The sequence below is a fragment of the Patagioenas fasciata genome, chromosome 15, assembly GCF_037038585.1.
Source record: "Patagioenas fasciata isolate bPatFas1 chromosome 15, bPatFas1.hap1, whole genome shotgun sequence".
Lineage (NCBI taxonomy): Eukaryota > Metazoa > Chordata > Aves > Columbiformes > Columbidae > Patagioenas > Patagioenas fasciata.
The window spans coordinates 5,272,871-5,292,946 of NC_092534.1; the positions used below are offsets into that span (position 1 = coordinate 5,272,871).

Below are 20,076 nucleotides of genomic sequence, written 5' to 3' on the forward strand. Positions count from 1 at the left end.
AAGAGTCCTTTATTATTCATAAATTTTAAGAATTCTAATAGCTCTGTTTTGTTGGTCAGAAGTGCCAGGAGGCTCTGAAGTTACTTCTTATACCACCACTGACAGAATAACTGTGCTGACAGGTCATTTATGGGTGAAATTTCAAATCCATTGACTGTCATAGTTGACAGAAAAGAAAGCTTGCCCATATTAAACATATAGGCAAGAGACAAGTATAGACCTACTAATGATAAGAAATCAGAGTAAATCATTTTAAATAGCTTTACATATAGTTTTGAGACACTGAGTGATATATCTCCTTTTGTATGCCTATCAGTAGTGAATAAACAACAGCTGTAACTTAGAAATAGATGAGAGTTGCTCTTAGGAAATGCTTGTACTAAGAGCTTTTCACAGCCTTGTCACAGTTTAAATGGACTTTCAAGCTGTGCTGATGTTAAGTCCCCTGTTTGGGGCCAGAATGTGGAAGAATTGCTGTCCATTTCCCAGCTACAGTGACTGTCTCTTTGTCAGAGGTTAGAGATTTTAAAATATAATTCTAAATTCTGAATTTCATGATACATGGCACTTATTCTCTGTAGTTAACTCTGAAAGTACTGATGACTTTCAGGTAATTAACTTTCTACTAATATCCCCCAAGTAAATTAAAATTAGTTGAAAGAAAGTACTTAAGTAGTCAAATCTAACCAATACTGACAAAAAATCTGAAACTTCCTTGTGAAGTAAAGGGCTTTATCTTGGTGAAGTACCTTAATGCTTTCATCATACTGATTTATCTCCAGCCTTTTTTTTTAATGCACTGTCAAATGTGTTGTAGCTGTGAAATTATAAAGAAAGAAGTGTTTATTTCAGTTTAGCATTCATGTCTTTAGGCCATGCACAGAAGTAGTTCCTAATGTCAGTTGTAAAATTCAGTTGCCCTCTAGAGAGCCAGAGTTGGGCACACTGGGTTCCTACTTGAATGAATCGCTGTCCTCTTGCCCAGAACAGCCTGACGAAAGAACTTTTCTTTTGTAGCATATCCCAAAGATCACCAAGACCAGGCTACAGTGGATTAGACAGGAAGAGTTACCCTCCTAACAATACCCTGACAACTCCTGCACTATTTCAATGAAAATGGGACTCTTAGATCTAGGACCTCAACAGTCTGGGACTGCTGTGGTATGACATGAGGTGTACAGAGGAGGAAATAAAATTTGGTTTAAAGACCGAAACCAAAGGGATTTATGGGTTGAAATGTTACCTTTGTATGTCAACTTATGCCAGTCATTCTCCCTCCCAGTCAGCAAACTTCTGCCTTCTCTACTAACTCTGCTCCTTGGAAGTGTCTGTATCTTATTCCTACACTGAGTTGACCACAATAATCTCATATCAGTTTAGCAGAGCTGTGGATAACCACAACCAGCTCAGAATCCTCCCAGAAGAAAGATGGGAAAATATACTAGGTTATTTATACCTCGGTGTAACAGGGCAACATGAACTAGAGATACATACTCAAGCTGTGAATGTCAGGCATAAACAGGCAGCTACAAATGGCATTGAAAATGGTCTATACTGCTGAGAGGAGGAAAGATTTAGTTTCTTATTGTTCTGTTACTTTTGGGTTGATTTTTTTTTTTTAAATGAGTGTTGTGTTTTGATGAGGATGTAATGGTTTTTGAAAGTGCAGTAGCTCTTTAAGTGTTTGCATTTTAGACCTGAGTTTATTAGACTGGGCTTTTTGGTTTGCCTCGTTTTGCCTCGCCTCTACAGTGACAACCAGGATTAGCTCTGGCTTGGTGCAGCACAGGAAGGTGGCACTAATATGTTAACATCTGTTCAGTACAGCAAAGGTACAATGACCTTGGTGTATCATCATTAATTTCCTCCAAACAAACCATCCAGAACTATTGCTAGTAGAAACAATTTGAAGAACATCAGCATATAGTCAAACTTATTTAGTCATTGACATTGATGGAAGGGTTGCTGCTTTTCTGATTGAAACTCTTCATGAGCACAAAGGCAGGGCCCTTGCTTCCCCCAAGCACTGCAGGAATGGTTGGCACACAGGGGACACTCGGACTCACCCCTGTGAAAGGTGGGAATGAGTGTCCAGACTTTAGAAAACCTCGGCTGACTTCACAGGCTTCCTTTTTAATCAGAATACATGTGAGCACTGACAAAGAACTTTGTCTTCATTTCTATGCCTCACAGCCTTGAAGCACAACTGTATAAATTATGTAGGAGGCAACACATCCCCCTGGAATACGGGCACTTATATACGTGTTAGGCCAGTTCTTCAGCCAGTGGAAATCAGCAAAGCTGAACTGGCTACAGCCATCCTCATTTCTGTCACTTGAGAGTGTCACCAAGTACTTTGTGCTGTCTCCTGCTGTTGTCCCTCACAGTGACCAACACCTTTCAAACACTCCACTCAAAGCATTTAACTCCTGATGGTGCAGCTGGTGTTCTCAGTAAGGATGTTGCAGTCACAGACTCACAGAATGTTAGGAATTGGAAGAGACCTGGAAAGCTCATCCAGTCCAATGCCCCTGCCAGAGCAGGAACACCCAGCTGAGGTTCCACAGGAAGGTGTCCAGGCGGGTTTGAATGTCTGCACAGAAGGAGACTCCACAGCCTCCCTGGGCAGCCTGGGCCAGGCTCTGCCACCCTCACTGAGAAGAAGTTTCTTCTCCTATTTCAGTGGAACCTCCTGTGTTCCAGTTTGTACCTATTGCCCTTGTCCTACCATTGGTTGTCACCAAGAAGAGCCTGGCTCCATCCTCCTGACACTTCCCCTTTGTATATTCGTAAACATTAATGAGGTCACCTCTCAGTCTCCAAACTCCAGAGCCCCGGCTCCCTCAGCCTTTCCTCACACAGGAGATGCTCCACTCCCTTCAGCATTTTTGTTGCCCTGCACTGGACTCTCTCCAGCAGTTCCCTGTCCTTCTGGAACTTCACTGCAATGTACTTTGGAGGGTGCTGCCGGTGGGCTGACCAGGCAAAGGACGTAGGGCCGTGGGTCCCGGCAGCGGCAGGTGCCGCTGTTGTCATGTGGCCTTCCTGCCCTCCGGCCCAGGGACGTTTGGAGTCCGTCATTGCTGTGACGTCTTTTCAGAGCTTGTCTTTCCTCAGCACAGACATCTCTTGTTCATTACGTTGCAAAGCTCAAGGAAACAAAAGGTAACGGAGCGTTCCCGTGGGCACCGGTGTTTTTCCGGTCAGTGTTACCAGATTGCAGGGCAGCCCTGGGGACAGAGGGGGTGAGGGCATGGGGAGGTGACTGAAATTCATTAAGCTCCTGAAAGTTTGCAGAGACATTGACTTCCTTGGAGCTCCGAGCCACAGTTCATTGTTAATGGAGTTATTGGGTTAAGTTCATCATAATGTTTGACCTCCTGTTTAGGAGCCTGATGGTGTGTGAAAGCCGCGCTGCCAAGGAGGAGTGATGGTGATGCATTTTTAGGGGCTAATGATTCTGCTGACCTAATGTCCTCATGCAGCTGCTTTCTATTACTGTCGCTTAACTGGGACATGGAAAGCTCAAGGGAGTGACTCTCTCTAATGAGCTAGCGGTGCAATAATGGCAGCAACTGCAGGACACTGGAGCTAAATCCATCTCCTTTTTTGCTTCATCATCTATTTTTATATGACTCTGGCATAATATGGACATTCCAAAAAATTTGAGTTTGTTGCTCCTAGGGCTCCTAGTGCTGCTGGGCTTTCGGGAGGCAGGATAGGAATTATTTTGTAGCCAGCTTTGTGTACTGTTTTCTTGCCTCAGTACTCTATAGCCTTACACAATTATCGATAGCTGAAAAAATCACTGGAGGTCTTTATGTTTATAATTATATTCTAGTTAATTTCCTTCTTGCTAAGTTAAGAAAGCAAGCAGGAAGCATTACTGTAATTTTTACCAGAATCATAAACTTCTGCCACTGAAGAAGTACAAAATCCTAGTTTTGGTTAACTTATGGCAATTGCAAAGGTTCATAGGTTATGATGCAACAATATATCTAGATGTTTTGCTAAAGGTATGGATAAAGAAGGCTTAGGTTTACTTTTAAAAGGACAGCTGACAAAGTCCATAAATTTTTACTACATACAAAAGCTTGATACTATTAATGGTCAATTTATTATGTGCTGATATTTAATTTTATTATCTTATTTAAGAGTAATGGGATTTAATTGCAATATTAAAGAGGAAGCAGTGCAGGTTTCTGTGTAAAAGTGAGTTCAAACTTGAAAGAGAAAACTATGTCATTTTCAAACTGCTTTGTAGCAGACACACAACTATACTGTGTATTGCATGAGGAACATTGTATATGTTAGTTAAAACAAATGTTTAGGGGCTTGTTTTCAATTCATTCACCTATTTGGCAGAGTTTACTCAGAGTAACCCACAGAAAATTAAAAAAAAAAATAATTATTATGACTGAGACTTCCTACATGAAGTGAGTTATTTGTAATAACTACTCCACATTTTACGTACTGATTTATATAGCAAATTTAGTTGAAAGATCTTGAACAGTTAGCAAATATGAACTGAACATCACAAATACTATTATACAGTAGTTAAGGGTAGATGTATTTTTCACCAGCTATTATAATTGCTTGCATACTTACTGAGTTTTCATAGATTTGGAGTAATTGAATGCTGTTGTCCACAGCAGCAAGTAAACTGAGCAAAATTTAATTAAAGATACATATCTATTAAATACGAGTCTTCATCCACCTGTTCTCTATTCAGCATATTCCACCCATGTACATCTTTAATATACTGAATTTTTTTAATGGGCAGTCAAGTGTGACAGCCATAAATAGAATATTATGTTGAGCATTTCCGAAGACCCAGAGAGCTGGCCCTGGAATATATTCAAGTAACTTCTTAAATGTGCTTTCAGGAGGAAGTGCAGAAGAAGTGCATTTACCCATGTAGTTTCTGTCAGGCTGAGGGCTTTGCTAGTTTTAAGTCAAGTGAGTTCCCAGTTTGGTGTACACCCACACACACAATTATGCAAGCAGAATAATTATTTGGGGATAAGGAGAGAGCGTGGAGTCATAGGAAAAATGGCCAAGGGCAGGAGGAGAAATAGGAAAGCTACTTGCTGCGGCAGAGCTATTTTAGAGTAGCATGAAATGTCTGTGAGACTGTGGCCTGAACGATAACACAGCCAAGAGTGGGCTGGCTTGAATGCTGAGCAGTCACTTCAGCAGCAAACAGGCTTTGGGTAAAACCTGAGGGCACTAATGAGCCTTAATTGCTCTGAGCAGCCTCACCTGGCCATCACCTGCCAGCCCCGCAAAGTTTGAGATTTATGCACTTTTGTGGATCTATGTGTTTTTGTGTGTGTGCGCATGTGTTTCATTAACTGACTTAATCTACAGATTACTTTTTAAAATTAAAGCTAGCTTTTAAAAATATGCAAAATTGTTATTTTATAGAGAGTTTCGGTTTGGTCAGCTTGCCTACTATTGTGAACAGAGGAGTTGCTATAAATAGACCTGAAAGCTTAAAGCTTTCATAGCTAGTCTAAAAAAAAAAAAAAAAAAATCCAAGCCTTTAATTAGAAACAATTATGGTTTAGTTTAGAGCTTTATCTGGGTATTAATCAGTACAATATTAACAACACAAATGAAAATAAACAGCCTACATGAGTTAACATTTTTGGATCAAGTCTCACCTTACTGATACTCAGCCCCTTTTGGGACTGGTAAAAATTAGATTTGTAACTGGAGACTCAAGGTTTTCTGGTAGTTCAAGGAACACGGATGTAAAAGTTAATTTTACTGTGCTTTCCAGCATTGCTTTAAGGAAGCAAGAAGGAGGTAAATGAAAACTAATGAATCATAACTGACTTAGCAAGGGGATATCTTTTCATGTAGGTTTTTGTATGGAAATATTTAAATGTGTTAAAAAGGAAATTGAGATATATAACTCCGTTTATCATTATTAACTCACTAAACTTTGCTAGATACATTTGGATTTCACATTTCATAGGTATAGTGCTCTAGGAAGTACAGTATTACAATATGGTTTTACTTATATTTTTAAATTTTTGTTAACACTGAAAGCATCAGACATTGCATTGTGATATAACTAAAAGGGTAGGCTTGTTGGTTGGTTTAGGTTTGTGGGGTTTGTTTTTTTGTTTTCTTTTTCACTGTCATTATTTATCACAGTGAAGCAGTGATATTGCATGTAATCATTCACATGATGGAGTGCAGAGTTAGCAAAGAATGCTCAGCATAAGGCTGGTTTCTTCACACACCTGTCACAAAATAGCTCCAACAACTCAAATTGTGCTCAGTGGCCTGGACTGTGAATCTCAATCAGAAATACGTTCTGAATCCTGAGGAGCCAGACTAGGGATTGCTCCAGGCAATGAAAAAGGGGAAAAACCAATGGGCAATCAGTCTTACATCTGTCCTAAACCAGAGGTGAATTCACAAATTAATAAAAGATTGCAGCACAGTGATTGTCAAAGTGTAATTTTTAAAACTGCCTGAGCTCAGTGAGGCAGACCCTTGAAAGCAGTATTTCACATTTGTTTACATAAATACCAAGCCATTCATAAAACCTTGTTGAATTTCTGCCCTTGATCTCCTTGTCCACGCAAATCTTAATTAATTACCTTGTAGGTGTGTTTACTGCAGTAGATTCAGGACTGTTTGAGCAGTGGAGGTATCAGTTAACAGTGAGAAACAGTGATACAGTCTCTTCCAGAAGTGTTTGTCGCTCGGGTATTTTATGTGTAAGAAATGAAACTGCCTCTAAAAACAAATGTAACTCATCTGCCTGTCTTCTACTTTTCTAACTCTCATGGCAGAGTTTGAATGAAGCATGACCTGCATTCAGCCATATACTCCACTCACTGCTGCACAGAAGTTGAGTCGTACTGTATGACATGAGCGATACTCATGTTTGTTTTCTAACAGCCCTGTAAACACCTGAGAGGTGGCTTACATCAAAAGCTGTATTCTGATAAAATTACTTCCTAGAATGCCTGTCTGTGTATGGAAACAGCACTTAGGTCACTTTTCTAACATCACTGGTGGAGGAAAAAGCAGTAAAACCAATTCCATCTTGTCATTGACGATTCCACTCTTGTTAACTTTTTTCTTCTAGGTCTATATATTTTCTTCGTTCCCAAAATTCTCTTTTCCTAACAATCCAAAAGAATTTCTGAAGCCCAGAGTACAAGAGACAGTTTTCTTAAGCTTATTGTAAATTTTTATTTGCAGCATTTTCTTTTTAATTCTCCTTTGGAAACACATGAAGGACCTTTGGTTTCAGCTTCTTTAATGGGCATTTTTATAACAGAGCACATACACACGCCTTGTGTGAGGTTGGAACAGGATGAGCTAACTATGAGCAGACAGTGAAGGGCTTCCGTGCATTTTCTTTCCTGGAACAAGACTGAAGTAACCCTTCTCTCATTCTATAGGAACCTAGGAAGATGGAATTATATTAGAGGTGAAAACTATGCTTTTTTTAAATGTACAAGATTCAGGTTGATGTGAGAAGCTGTGCCAATTAAGAAAATATCTTCTCTAGAAAAAGCAGTAACGCAGAAAAAGGGCTTCACATGTCAGAGAGAAGGTTTGTTCAGTGAAATGGTTATGGATTTTGAGGCAAGTGATACTTCAGAACCCTGGCTCATGATGTGTGCCTTTCATTTTTTTCCTGCTTTTTATCTTTGAACTTTAAAATAGGGAATTTCATATACATTTAATACAACAATGACATTAAATGAGCTTTCCAGTTTCATATTTCAGGAGCTTTCTTCACTCAAGCAGCTTTCCTTTATTTCTTTGTGGTAAGGTGCTGGCTTGAGATAAATAACAAATAGCAACTTTTTGGATAGCATTTTAGAATTGCAAATGCTATCCTTTTAATTAATTCTAGAGACTAAGAACTATGTATGCAGGCATCTCAAGATAAGACTTCTCTAAATGCTAAAGACAGTAAACATAGTTTAAAAGACTGTTTACCGTATTTGCGGTGTTATCACTCTGCTTTTTGTCAGTCTTTATGGGATTCATTGTATAGAATGGGAAGTTCTGAATTGAGTGAAACTTTCACAAGTAGAAAAAAAAAGCCGTTTTTAAGGATGTTTTCTGTCAGTCATGTATAGCTTCTAGCACAAGAAAAATAAATTTCAGCTTTCGGGAGAAAGTGACATAAACCCATGTTGTTTTTTTTTTATGTCATAGAGGGATTATTGTGAGAAAGACAGGAATCCCTCACCCAAGCTGTGATTTCTCTTGAGGAAATTGCTGCATTCTTTAACCAGTTCATCACATGTCAGGGGGACAGTAGGAGACAGTACAAGAACAGCGTATTTCGTACAAATCATCAGTAAGAACAACAGGCTGTTGCAGGTAGGATGATCTACAAAGGAAGCAACCAGCCTTGATCAGCCTAAAGCAAGATCGACTCGTGACAGGCATGTTGTCTACACTTCAGTTCTTGCTCTCTGCTCCTCCCCATGGCTTGCCCCCACTCCCTCCCTTCTATTACAATTAGCTCATTATCAAGACATAATTATAGGTGCTTCCTTGCCCAGGATTGGGGATGAATAAATTGATTTTGTAGTTTAGGTGACTTGGCTCAAATCTCAGTGGGTGCTCTGCTTAAGGAGCTTGATATCTGGCATTACCTTCCCAGAGGATTTAATTGAGTAATCATGCTGTCACATACAGACATTTTTTCCTAAAAGCCTACAGCGAAGAACGACTTCCGAAGTGCTATTTTTTGTCATACGCTTTATACTACTCTTGCCTCTTCATTCATTGACTTCTCAAACGTGATAGAAGATACAGCTGCTGGTCTAGACATTGTACGTTTGAGGAGCCGGGGAAGGGAGGTAGTGACGGGAAGAAAGAAATCAGTCATACAGATAGAATGGTAATTCACTGCATTAAGATACATAAACTTAAATAAAAATCTCTGTTAAAACTTTTAGATAATTGTCAGGTCTTCACAGACTAACAACAGTCAGCTCATTAATTTCCTGAGTGTTATTTGACCTATAATATTAAATTAATGTGTTTTACTCTTTATTAATTAAACATTAGCTTGAGGAATGTCATTATTTTAAAAAGAAACACTCCATCTCTGTCTCCATTTATATAGTGATGAATACACTGTAAAAGATCATAGTCCCTCTGTTACAAGGATCACTTTCTAGAGTTTTCAGAAATATCTCAGGACATGTTCATATCCCTGTGTATTGCCTGGATACAGTGCAGCTTTTTCAGCTGCATAGTTAGAGCTGGTTAAGAATTCCCCCAGTGTAACTCTGATATAACTGCCTGGTAACCTGCCCTGCTGCACAGGTGTCAGCACAGTACTGTGATGCTCAAAATAGTGCTTTTCTTAGCAGTGTCACTGTATCGAGTTATTTGTCATTTCATTTGATAATTTTTCATTAGTATGCTTGACATGAGAATGTGCTAATGAAATTTGACAAAAATGTAAAGCTGGGAGGAATCACTGATACAGAAGAGCCTGGTATGTTATCCAGGAAGAGATGGATGTGAATTAATGTTAGTAATACCAAGTAAAAGGTCATGCTTCTAGGAACTAACTGGAATTCAGCTGCTGAGCAGGGATTCATCCAACAGTAACTTTGGGAAGAAAGATATGGGCATAATATGTCCAGTGGTCCGTTTGACCGCAGGTTTACTGTAAAGCAACAGGAAGATATAGCTGCGTAAAAGAGAAATACACTCTTTGGACATTAGATGAATTACTAAAATAGAAGAGTATTTAATTATATTGCAAAGAATTAGTGAGTCCTTGTTTGGAATAGTCACATTGTTCAGTTATATTCACATTGCTGACATAATTGATAGAGATAGGCACCTCTGAAAGATTGTGTAGAGCAGGGTTTATGAGAGCTTCAGGAAACTCCACTGCAGATTTTTGTGTTTTAAGATAAAGTAGGGGGTTTTTTATATCCTCTACAATATATATTTTTAGTCTTTTGCCTCCAAGAAACATATAATTGAACTGTACTGAGGGTAGCTCTACTGAGGTTATCAGTAGAAAGACCTTCTTGTGCAGGGACACTAACAAAGTGACTTGTAAAGTCTGACAGAATGATCGCAAATTGATGTGGTGACTTTACATAACATTTGTGATGGAAAGGGAAAATAATTTGTAATGCTGAAGAATCTTGATGAAGAGGAATAACAAATTAAAAAAAAAAAAAAGTTGATATGTTGTTTGTAAATGCGTGGAATTTAAATAAGTTGTTTGTGTGACAGGAATTCTTGAACAGCCATAAAAAAATCCTATAAATGACAAAAGATGTACGTTTCAAATAGAGCTGAACCTGGTTTTGAATCGGGTTAAATTAAATAACTGTTTATGATTGCAGGTACTTTGTTGTGATGTGACAGGAGCTAATTTCCATTCCTAAATTCCTTTGAAATATTTTTTTGATGAATCCACAGGTGTCTTCCATTGGGCAGTAGTTGTGCACACAAATTGTCTCTTTTGCTATACGGGCTGTGCCACATTCAATGAACTCTGTGCTCCCCTTCCCCTCAAACTGTCACAGTTGGTCACTCCCTCTCCTGCTCCTAAAAGCTGGGGAGAATTGGTGGCATCACTTAAAAGTAATTATTGACACCAATATAAAAAAAGGTCTAGTCTTGTGTAGACAGAATTACAGCTAGGTGTCAATTTTAAAATTGTGAGGAGATTATTAAGGGGTTTTCAACCTAGTGGAATTGTGACAATATTGTGACATAAAGTTCTAACAAAGATTTTTGTTTACAAATGCAGTTTAACAGCCTTTACAGTCTAATAACAACTTATAAACTTCATGTATTTCATTTGACCTATAATATTAAAGTGTATCTGTGTCTATTTAAAGTGCTTGAGTTCAAGTTACTATAATGGAAATGATAATTATGTCTGTATTGCCTGAACTGGATTTTGTGCAAGTTTGTGATAGTAGTTGACTTAGTTACAGTTTGGTGTCTAAAGCCAGAAAGATACAAAGTTCAATTTAATCCCTTGATTGGCAGAGAGAAATAGTCGCAGTTCCTTTTCGGGAGAGGAGTAGACTTGTGCTAAGTCAGGGCTGGAACTGAGCCCATCGAAGCCCCAGCAGCCTCCCTGCTGCCCAAACCTGCACCCACCACAGAGCGTCCCTAGTGAGAAGAAGCTGCTCAACCCTTCTTGTCACAGCTGACATGGAATGTGTTCTTCAAACTTTCTGTTGCTTCTAGCACCACAGAACTAAACTGGCTGTTTTCAAAGCATATCCTGGTAATTGTCTTCATGTTTTAGAATAGCTTAGAGTTGCACTACTCATAATTTCTCTTTAGAAACAGATATAAATTAGTAAAAAATATGAACGTGTTTTTCCAGTTCTCTTTTGGTGTATTTCCCAGATTTTTACGTAATATTCCTGAATATTACTGTACTTTTAATTTATACCTAGTTTTGCCTTCTGATGAATGATGAATGGTCTCCTCACAGTGTGAAAGACAGTTCTCTTCAGTTCCATTCCCTCGAGCCATAACAACCAATTGATGTCAGTTACCTCAAAAGCAAATTAATCCCACTCCTGTTTTGTTTAATCAATACTAATGCATTTTTCCTGTAATTTTCAGGTTTCGACAGCGCTGGCTGCCAGCAAAGCTGAGGTAGGAAATCCTGTCTTATAGTAGCGGAATGCTAAATAGCTGTCTGTGGTTTTGATCGCGGGGCTGGCCTTCTTACGGTTTGGGGGTGAAAATTTAAGAGACTGCACTATGACACTTGTGCTGCTTCTAGCGTTTAATGAGCCAATCTTTGGAATTCTTGTCCTTGTTGTAATAATTTTTTAAGCTGATAAAGTCCTCCTAGGAAAGTTTCATCATTATGTAGGTCTTTCTGAAGGTTTCCAGGGCACTGAAACCACAGAGTTCAGAGCTTTGTTAAGTGTGTGTTATAATTTCCCATCAACAGAAGGTGGGTGTCTGACCTTTTCCTCGTGACCTTCAATTTTTCCACTTTGCTTCTCAGCAAAGCTCCACAGTTGGTTCTGGTGGTTGGTATGCGTTCCTTCCAAGTCCCCATCTAGCTTGCCTCACTTATCTGGTACCGTATGACATGAGCTGTTTGAACACCCTTGGATGTGAGAGAGAAGTTCAGTTTTTTGACAAAATGCTGCTAGCTGAATTTTTGTTAAATTCTGCAATGACGTTACTGTGTTGCGTGTGCCTATGATGGGTTCTTTGCATTCATTTGCTTATTTATGCTGTAGCTGCATTTATTTTGCCACGTTTTCTATTCGTGAGTACTTTACATGGCTTTAATGGGTCTAATGCTATTCTTAGAAGTGAAAATGTTATGATTATTGGAGTATATTTTTAATAACTGATTGTTAAAGCAAAAAGGACAATCCTTTGTGGTCACTAACGTGTTATACTGCATTTGTCTTTTTTGAACATTGCTGTTGAATAAGTCACTGCTCTTTTAAGAAGTGGCAGATATTTTTATTCAGTGCACAGTTAGTGACTCATTTAAATGTAATGTCAATTGGAAGCTCAGAGTGTTTCTATATGAAACAGGTCTCGGACACACAGTAGGGAATTTGATGTACTCCAAAGCTAATGTTTAACTACGACAAAATGTCGAGCTGACTCTGACTGCTGTAGTCAGATAAATTTTTAATGTGAACCTTTGGTAAATTAAATTGCATTATTAAAGAGAACAGATAAACTATGCTAGTTACTTTAAAGAACAAGGACACAAGTTCACTTTCTTACTGTAAAAAATGACATTCATCATTATTTGGATTACGTCTGTAATATTTGTGTTCGGTTTTGTTAGTCTGACTTGTCTCAGAGAGTTTCAGGAGTAGGAATTGTACCTGATTTTTCTCTGTTGCACTGTTCGAAATGCCTGCTGCTCTTGTATCTATAGAGTCCACTAACAAATAGTCACTTTCAGTTTCTTATTTTGTAATGGGCTTTTTTGGCTTAGATTTGTCACTGTACAGGTAGTACTATCAATTTTGTTCCCTTATAAAGTCTATATGGGAACATTTTACAATAAATGAGAGGATACTTCCTTCTTTTTTGTGTGTAAAATTCTAGAAATATTACAAGTTTCTGAGTTGATCAATTGTGTTACTTTGTTTATTAGTACGTTCACATTTGAAAACATTAAGAGGGGTTAACACAATTGGTTGTTCTTTAGAACAGTCTTATCAACTGGCCTTTGTGCTGACTTAGCAGGCACAGATCTGCATGTTAGAGGTTATCATTAGATGCTGTTTCTCCCACACATCAAAGTACTCAGAAGAAATGCCAAAGTTCTCAATACAGGGAGAAAACCTAATTGAAAGTAAAGGATGATTGTTTTCCTGAATCAAAACAGTAGCGCTGTTTGTAAATAGTTCTACTGAATTCGGTGGCCTAACTCATAAGAATAGCAACTGAAAAGAAAACTAAGTGTGCAGAACCCGTTTCTGAGTTTTTGAATTAGAGACAGTTTTCAACTTGAGGAAAATGATCCCTTTGACACAATAGCAAACTTCCGAAGATTTCTTCCTGGGACCTATGTATATAGCACCATATATCAGGCACAACATAGTGCAATTTTGGTGTATTTTGAGGCTAACTCACCTTAACTGTTTGTGTGGATGACATACAAGATGTTCCTCAGATCTGAGAATAGTGCCCTCATGTTTTGCCTGATTTTAATTTTAGTGGTTTTTTTACTCTTTGGTCTTCAAGAACAGTTTTGAGAAAGAGACAAGCCAAAATAGTCTCTACCTTTGTGTTACATCCTAACTTGTTTGAGCTCTTTAGTTCTTTGCTACTGTGTAGTTCTTGTTTAGCATGAACTCTAGTTTGCCTTTGGGAAAAAAGTACATACTTTGGCTTTCTAAAAATCTTTTGTTAGAACTGCAATTGGGTTGTTCTTGAACTGCTGATCCCAACTACTCTTGAATTTGATTATCCCTCCTTTTCCTTTTAGTTGACACAGCTCTGTTCCCTTACTGAATTTTGTATCAAGTTTTCCTTCAAACTTAACATGTTTGTATTACTGTTGAATGCTTTAGGAAGATACAAATGTGTTTGTTGTGGTTTTTTTTTATCGCAAACTCTGGTTGCCACATACCAGCTGTAGAGAAACAAGTACATCTAGAGGAAGCTGTCAAGTAATCCAAAGACCTTTCCTCCATCTTTTAACACAAAGAGGCAACAGTGACAGAGTCAAAGCTGTAGACAGTGAAGCCTTCTGTGAGTAATTGCCAAATCTGCCTACACTGTGTCTTTTAGTGTTGTAGTCTTGTAAATATACATTAGAAGCATCTTAAAAAAGAATGTGTGTATGTAGTCAAATACAAAGACTTCCATCAGAAATAACTCTGATGTCCTGCATAATAAAGAGATAACGGATTGTGTTAATGTAATTACTGAATGGGCCTTGGAACAGTTTCAAATGCAGACATATATTGTACAAATTGCCATGGCATACACATCTCATTATATACCTCTATTAGTTCTTTTATTGCTTTTTTGAATATACATTTGTCCTCTTCAAAAAACATCCCATTAAGTATACTATCTGACTTTTTACAGAGTGTCCCTCTGTATAATTATCTGTTGGTAGAAATAATCTTTATGTTGGGGAAAGCATTGTTTCTTTTCCCCTTTCTGAAACAAAATTTGTTACCCAAATAGAGAAGAGAAAGCTGCTTATGATTCCTGTTTTCCTTCTCAACATTTGAATAAATGATACGATGAAGTTCAAGGCCACGTTCTTGTCAGAAGTTAGAGGTCACGCCTGATTGAAATACAAGTTTGGTATAACTATGTGTAAGCTCTCTGCCTGCTTTCATGTGAGTAATGTCAAGGCAGCCTTTTTTTTTTACTCTCGTAAAGAAAAGGCTGACAATATGTCTCAATAAAACTGGAAATCAAAATCAGCTCAAAGCCAAGGAGGTTATTAAATCAGAGTTTCAGGAAAACCTCAGAATAGTAAGCAGAATATGGCTCTAATGATAACAAAACTGGTTGATTTATACTGCAATCCATGAGGTCCTTGATTATCAGGAAATGTCATTGTTAAGCCCCCCACTTTCCTTACGTTGAAGGAATAGGTCAGACCTGGTGAGCAGCACGTTTCTGAAAAGGCCAATAAACGCATTAGACTTCAGTCGCCCTTTTGCTGATCTGTGTGTGGGGTGGAGAAAAATCCTCTGACAGGACGAATAATTGTTTGCTTTATTTTTTGTTTGTAAAACGTTTATGAAAAATCATGTATGCTTGTGGTGCTGTGGAAATATGTTTGCATGAATAGTGTGAGAGATGCATATGCAAGGTGTCTTAAGCAGATATGGTCTGAAAACCATTCAGAGCGTTTGTGCTCGCTGATATTATTGTCTGTTTGCATTACACTAATGCCTAGAGGCCCCAGCTGGAATCTTAGTCTTTCAGGCTGTGCACAGGCATGTGTTACACAGTCAGTATTTCAAAGGTCTTACACCCTTAGGTAGCGAAGGCACGAAACGGCTCGAGCGAAAGGAAGAAAGTGGTGGAGCAGGTCAGCAGCAGAGCGTGGGGTTTCATTGCCAGCAGGACCCTACTGTCTGTTTTCCCAAGGTTTAATGCCAAAGTGATCCCATTCATTTTTGAAAAGGAGTTGGTAAAAGAGTGTGTGCAAACAAGCAGCAGAACTTTCTAAGAAAATGTGCATCTCCCAATATTGTTCTTTTAGTATTGTTTTGATAGTTTGCGGTGTGCTCTGTTCTTAGACATATAATTCTTTTTGCTAGTATATGAGTAATTTTTAAATCCTGCTGGCTGTCTGATTTATTTCCATGGGAAAAATTATTATATCAATGGAAACTTGATTTGGGGAAACATGAATACTTGGTTGGATGCTCTTAGGGTAAATTGCAGGTGTTGTATTAAAAATTCGTGGTAGATAAAAAGATGTCTTTCAGTCTTCCTGGCCTCGGTGTCCTGCTCTATTCTCCAAACCACACTTAACAGACAAGGACCTAGTCTGCTGTCCCTCGGGGTAAGCATATGCTCAGAACATAAGACACTTTCATTACCATTTCCAGATTGTTTTTTCAGAAGGAATGAATGAACAGGTTATAGCCTCTCCCTTTTCTGATGTATCAATACTTTCTATCAGCCAGGACATTTGATTAAACCTGTGTGTTCTTAATCTTATCCAGCTGTAGATTCCCTCTTCCACAGAAGATGAATCATTGAGTGATGACTGATAAAGAATTTGTGATTAGTATTTTTCAATGTTCATATCTTTATTTAGAGCAAGAAAATATTTGTATTTTAAAGAGCAATAGCAATTTCTATGCAAGTATAGCATAGTGCTTTCCATATAGTCATAATGGTGATTATTTTAAGGGTTTTACTATCTCTATAGTTTATGGCAGGACTTTAGAATTCATCAACAGAATAATTATCATATTGGGATGGTCCTTTTTGCTTGATGCATTTAAATCCCTTCAAATTTGACTGACTGTGTATAAATAGTTATCACTAGTTTAAAAAAAATTGTAATCAATTGATAATTGTTTACTATATTACTATTAAGAATTTTCATAATTTTAAGTGTAAATTCAATAATTATATGTCAAAATCATTTTTACTTCTCAGGTTTTTTGAACTGAACAATTATAACTGTGCAGAAGTTATTTTGATGTTTACCCATAATTAATTTCCACTGAAAATTATTTTAGAAAAAGATAAGCTGAGTAACAGTCTGAACTCCCACGAAAGGTGTCTGTGGGTAATTCAGCGTCACATATAAATCCTGCTGAGCACCTACCTGTGCCTTCAGATACCTAATAAACTCTCGGTTGGCAGTGACGGGAACTCCCAGCTGTAGCAATTATCTTGACAAGTTAATACAGACATTTCAAATGTGGCTGAAAAGAAATTCATAGCGGTACGCGCCTGTTAGGTGACCTTTGAACGTGATTGGAGAGCGTCCCCCTTCGAACACTTACAATACCTGCCTTCATTAATATTTGCTAGATTCCCCTCCAACTTTTGTTATCAAAAGCAGAAGCCTGACTACCTTTTATAGTTTTGAGGTTTAACCACGTTAGTTACATGTATATCCATAAAAACTGTACAAAATGGATGAGAAGGAATTATAGAACTTTTTCATCTATTTTTACTTGAGTATGAATTTATAGGATCATGCTCCTTCAATATGAAATGCTCTACAGTAATTTTCAGCTATGCAGTGTGAGTACCGGTCTTGCTGTAGCTGCTACTCTAAAGCCTAATTTGCTGCATAAAATATGAGATCTATAGTGAAATATGAGCCTGGAGAGCAACTCTTTTGATCTGGAGTAGTCAAAAGGTTGGCATGTCTAATGCTTTGAAAATAAATGATGTCAAAACTGTAGGGTATCATTTTTAGTTTGTGGACTATTTTACTTATAGAAGCAGAAGCTTCTACCATTGAAAAGCAAATAGTTCAACAAAAGATTATGAATGGAAATCACAAACTTTTCTTAAAAAACCCAAATATATTGAATCATGCAATACATGAGTTTAGACATAACCAGTTGACTACTTTACTGATTATATATTATTAAAAAGAGCATTTATATGTAATTGGAACTTTAGCTTTCATTTTGTATTTCTTCAAATAAGTATTTTGTGTTAGATGTCATCCAGATTGGCACAGACTTGGTTACATAAATTGTCTTTACTTAGTTCCAGTGACAAAAGCTTGGGTCTTGTAAGCTCTTAAAAATTAGCTTTTTTCCAGCTGTCCCAGTACAGTTTGAAGGTAAACCCTGTTGCTCCATGGTGCTTCTAGGAGAGAGACTGCAAAACAAGACCGTAGTATTTGTTGACTCAAATGTTTATAATTACTATACCTTGCAGATTCTTATGTGTGGCTCTGATAGCTCCATAGTCTACACAGGTTTCAGAATAGGAATTTTTTTTTTTCAGTATGCATGAAATATGGTCCATGGACTAAGCCAGTTACTTCATTTAAAGATGCTCAATCTTCCTTAATAAAGTGTCTGTCTCTGGAAACAGTTATTTTAATTATTAGGGTGTGTGTGTGTTTGTTTGAATAGCCTCTATCTTTCTTTTGAGTTCTGATTTGTTGCTTTGTTAAGTTTTCCTAAGCTTCTCTTTTGTCCATTTGTCACTCGTATGCTGCTCAGTCTCTTTGGTCAAGACTCTAAAGCTGCTTCTGGAATATAGTGAAACTATAATCTGGCTTTTTATTCAGACTGGGATTTAATTGTACTTTGGAAAGCGTTCTTATCCAGATCTACACAACTTCTGACAAGGCTGTTTGGATGAATATAGACCAGTAAGTCTGAAATTGAAATTTCCCCCTCCCCACTCCCAACACCACCACTAACTGCCTCCCCCTCCCTCAGTCCAGAATCTGTTTGGACAGGATTCGTACATAGGCTTCTGAAGATACTTAGATTTAATAAGGTAATGACACCTGTGAACCATCACATATGGCTTTTCTCTGAGTATATAGTTATACACAGATACACATATTTTTATGAATATGTGGCTCCAGGGTATGTTTCAGCAATGTGCATTGGTAATTAATTTGATGGCAGCAGAAATGGATGTAAGCTGGTCTAACTAAAGGGTTAGTATTGACTTGAAAGTGCAATTTGTATATTATTTCTGTTTCTAGTTTACTTCTCTACCTTCTTGCTAAATGTTGTGAGTTTTCATTACCTCTTGGAGAACCTTAACATGTTTTGTTGAAGATTTTAAAGACACAGTATTAATCACACTTTTCTCAGTCCTTTTGTTATGAATTCAAGAGTATCATACTGCCAGAACTTTAGATGCACCGTATTGATCTTGATGATTAAATCAGCCGAAGGAAACTTGATTTTTAACGGAAAACTTAATATTCTCAAAGCCCAAATGTCTTCTAAATATTTATAGGCTACAAATATTGATCAATTACCTTTGTTCTCTGATTATTACAGTGAATGGTGACACTTAGTTCAGATTCTCATCGTATTACATCGTGATGTAGTAATATATAAATTCATGTGTATGTGTTTTCAATCATGTGAATATACGGAGGTAACTTTTTTTCTTTCTTGGCAAGGCAAGAAGATAAATAGGTGAAAATGTGTATGTGTTTGAGCGATAAAGTTGGTTTAATGATTCTTCGGGAAAACTTTCCTGTGGTACGTACTGTAGTGACTTGATTGAACAGGACAGAATCATGCAGTTCAATTAATGTGCAAATATGTGTTCACTGAACTTTCATTTCATTTATCACATGGGCATGGAAATAGGGTCATTTTTTATCTCTGTATTATGTATATGACATCTCAGTTTGCTTCTTGCATGTTGCTGTGGGAAAAATAGCAATGTGGCTCACCAGAGGCAAAAAGAATTGGAGATAAGTTCCTCAGCTGTCACAAACATCTTTAAGTAGATCTTTGTTTGAAGATAAACCCCTTCCTTCTGCAAGGATTAACATTAAGAAGGCTTTTGCATGCTCTTTCCATTAAAACTGGATGCATCTCTTGGCCATATGCTGTGAAAAATCATTGGCAACAATTGTCATGTTTATGAAGTGCATAGCAAAGAAAGTGTAATCACAGAGAAAACTCAAAAGGAAGTTTTAGTTGAAAATACATTAGTATTCACCATTGGTTATTCAAAATAAGAAGCCACACATTTTAAAGCAAGTTTTTTCTGATGCTTATAAAGGTTTTCTTCCATCCTCAGTTCTAGTGAAATATGTTTGGAGACTGTTCTCTTTCTTTTGCCTATTTATTCTAAATCAGGGTATCAAGGATACTGTTGGTTATTCAGTTTGTACACTGAGAACCTACACTGTTATTGGAAAGTATAGTGAATAAAGGGTTTGGCTTTTTTCTTTTATTTCTACAATTGCAAAAAAAAAAAAAATTTTGATCTTGATATTGAACAAAAATAATTCATAACAGCAGGGGAAAAAGATGGACTTTCATAGGTACATTATAAAATGGTGTGATAAAAATATTTTCCCAGGTACCTATAAGAATATAGACACATAGTTAAAATTTTCATTGTCCTATTTAATTGATAGTCTGAAGT

General features: G+C 37.5%; 1 protein-coding gene across 21 annotated transcripts in view; it reads left to right on the forward strand.

Annotated features, from left to right (window-relative positions):
- The window catches only part of RBFOX1 (RNA binding fox-1 homolog 1), a 1,107,892-nt gene that overhangs the window by 234,025 nt on the left and 853,791 nt on the right, over window positions 1–20,076 (forward strand). For all 21 annotated transcript variants that reach the window (XM_071814923.1, XM_071814928.1, XM_071814931.1 and 18 more), the window contains one exon: window positions 11,617–11,649. In XM_071814923.1, coding sequence (XP_071671024.1) covers window positions 11,617–11,649 — 33 coding nt within the window. The remainder of the gene's footprint in view (window positions 1–11,616; window positions 11,650–20,076) is intronic.